The sequence below is a fragment of the Chaetura pelagica genome, unplaced genomic scaffold (assembly GCF_000747805.2).
Source record: "Chaetura pelagica isolate M959 unplaced genomic scaffold, ChaPel_1.0 scaffold397, whole genome shotgun sequence".
NCBI lineage: Eukaryota > Metazoa > Chordata > Aves > Apodiformes > Apodidae > Chaetura > Chaetura pelagica.
Genome location: NW_009953851.1, coordinates 137,039 through 139,332, shown reverse-complemented (window position 1 = coordinate 139,332; position 2,294 = coordinate 137,039). Strand labels below are relative to the sequence as shown.

Below are 2,294 nucleotides of genomic sequence, written 5' to 3'. Positions count from 1 at the left end.
GGGGGTGCTTCTGCACCACTCAGGGGTCTCCCCAGAGAATTTGGGAGGCAAGATCCCACCCAAAAGGCTGGCAGAGGGGAGCCAGGAGCTGGATGCCAGGAGAAAAATACCCAGCCAGGCAGAGCAGAGGGAATTAGAGTGGAATAACCTGCCCCCCGAGGGCAGGGGAGGCTGCAGCAGCAGATGGTGGAGGCAGGGCTGGCAGGGGACTCTGCCCACTGGGAAATCAGTGCCCAGGGAGGGGGGCAGATGGCTCTGCAGACCCAAGGTGGAGCCCCCGAGGACTTTACCCTGATGTGGTCAGGATGGAAGCTTTGTCCTTCCTGCAGCCCTCTGGCTGGGCAGGGCAGGGAGCAGCATCCCATCGGCTGGTTCCTGGGAATCACTGCAGGGTGCAGGCTGTGCCGGGGACACAGGACAGTCACTCCCCCTCAGCCAGCCCAGCTGGGCTCTCCCCGTGCCAGGGGGAGAGGAAGGGGTGCAAGGGAATATCTTCATGGCTATGGAAGCTGTAGGGATATTCCCTGCCACAGGACACACGGCCACGAGGTGGGGACACATTCCTGGGGGATGGACACAGGGACTCACCACTCCGGACAGACTCTGCCAGTGCCTCCTTGCCCATGGACTGTGCTTCCCTCATCTGCCAAGGGAAAGGAGTGTTTTCCAGCCTGGAAGCACCTCCCAGCACACCCCAGAGCCCCCCTCATCCCCACCCAGCAGCTGTACCTTTATCTGATCTTTCAGGTACTCAGCTCGAGCCATCAGGGTCTGGATCTGGTGGAGAGAGGGGAAGGTCCTTTCCAGGCTGTGCCAAGGGGACACGTTGCTGCCCCTGGGCTGGCACTCACCTCAGTGTGGAGCAGCTCCCGGCGCCTCCCTGCAGGCTCAGCTGGGCAGGGAACAGGGATGATGTGCCAGGGATGTGCCAGGGATGTGCCATCAGCCCTGGGCACAGGGTCCAGCCCCAGCCCCACGCGACAGCCCCAACTCACCAGCCAGGAGCAGCAGCAGCTCACCCAGGCACTGCTGGTACAGCTCCAGGGTGTCACCATCATCTTTGCCTTCCTCCTCCTGCAAGAGATCCCAGGGCTGGGCTGTAGCTGTGGGGGGGAAACAGACTGGCTCCCCCCCTCCCCAGGGGGGTTTTCCCCCTCCCCTTCTGCTCAACAGGCACGGGGACCCCCAACCCCAGGCCTGACCTTAGCAATGGCTGCAGAGGCCATTTCCAGTGCAGTGCAGAGCCGAGGCTTGTCCTTGGCCATCTCTGCAAGAGGGGACATGGCACAGGGGAGCACCCTGGAGCAGCACCCTTCAGCCCCAAACCCCCCTGGGTGCTCCCTGCCCATTGGGGGGGGGGGGGGTGTCCCCAAAACCCACTACCTTTCAGGAGTGCCCTGGCCGAGTTCCCTTGCTGCAGGAGGTTCTTGCTGCTGGAGGTGACCAAAGCCTTCAGCTCCTCCGCTCTGGAGATGTACTGTCCCACCTGCCCACAGCCAAGGGGGTGAGGGGACCCTTCCCCATGGGGGACAGAGGCTGGGGGGGGGGGCACCTTGCTGAGCTCAGCCAGGTAGGTGCTCCAGTTCCCAGGGAGGTCTGGCTCACCTTGGCTCGGATGGCTTCTTTCCTGCGAGCGTCGGTTTCATCTGGGAGATGGGGGGGCAGAGCAACCAAACACCAGGATGGATGGGCTGCAAACTGGGGGTGCTTCCCCCCCCTCCCCTCCCCAAACACACCCAGCCCCCCAGGGTGGACTCACAGTGCAGAGCTGGCACAAAATACTCCAGGGCTTTGCAGTAAAGGGAGAGGGCAGCAGAGGCGTCTCCCTCCTGATCCTTCTTCACTGCCTCCACCACCAGGTTGGTCTGGGAGGGAGATTGGAGGGTGAGGCTCAGGGCTGGGTCCCCCCCCTGCCCCGCAGGGGGCAGCACCCCAGCACCCTGCTCACCGCCTTGCAGAGGCTCTCAGGGCCAGGGACATGCTCCATATCCACAAAAGGGTGGGCGAAGAAGCGCTCGAAGGAGATGCGCTTCAAAGGGTCCCTTTCCAAGAGCTGTCCTAAGAGATCCCGGCATTCCGGGGAGAGCGGGGGCCGGCTGGGCAGCTGGGAAGGGAAGGGGACCTGAGACCACCAGCCCTGGAACGGGCTAGAACATCCCACCCAGCTCCATCCCACCCCACTTTACCTCCACAGCCCGGTCGCTGCGGATCTTCTCCTCCAGCTCGGCGAAGGAGCGGGAGGCGAAGGGGGGTCTCCCAAAAAGTGCTTCTGTGGAGGGGGAAAGGGAGCAGTG

The 2,294-nt window shown here is 63.4% G+C and overlaps 1 protein-coding gene across 1 annotated transcript in view; it reads right to left on the bottom strand.

The window, feature by feature from the left end:
* Positions 1–421: 421 nt before the first annotated feature.
* The window catches only part of ULK3 (unc-51 like kinase 3), a 5,298-nt gene continuing 3,425 nt past the window's right edge, over positions 422–2,294 (bottom strand). Inside the window, exons 5-14 of the mRNA XM_010001343.1 lie at positions 2,187–2,269; positions 1,949–2,104; positions 1,760–1,865; positions 1,606–1,646; positions 1,384–1,486; positions 1,203–1,267; positions 996–1,074; positions 852–892; positions 730–777; positions 422–643 (exon numbers count right to left, since the gene is read on the bottom strand). Of these exons, the coding sequence (XP_009999645.1) occupies positions 422–643; positions 730–777; positions 852–892; positions 996–1,074; positions 1,203–1,267; positions 1,384–1,486; positions 1,606–1,646; positions 1,760–1,865; positions 1,949–2,104; positions 2,187–2,269 (944 nt within the window). The remainder of the gene's footprint in view (positions 644–729; positions 778–851; positions 893–995; positions 1,075–1,202; positions 1,268–1,383; positions 1,487–1,605; positions 1,647–1,759; positions 1,866–1,948; positions 2,105–2,186; positions 2,270–2,294) is intronic.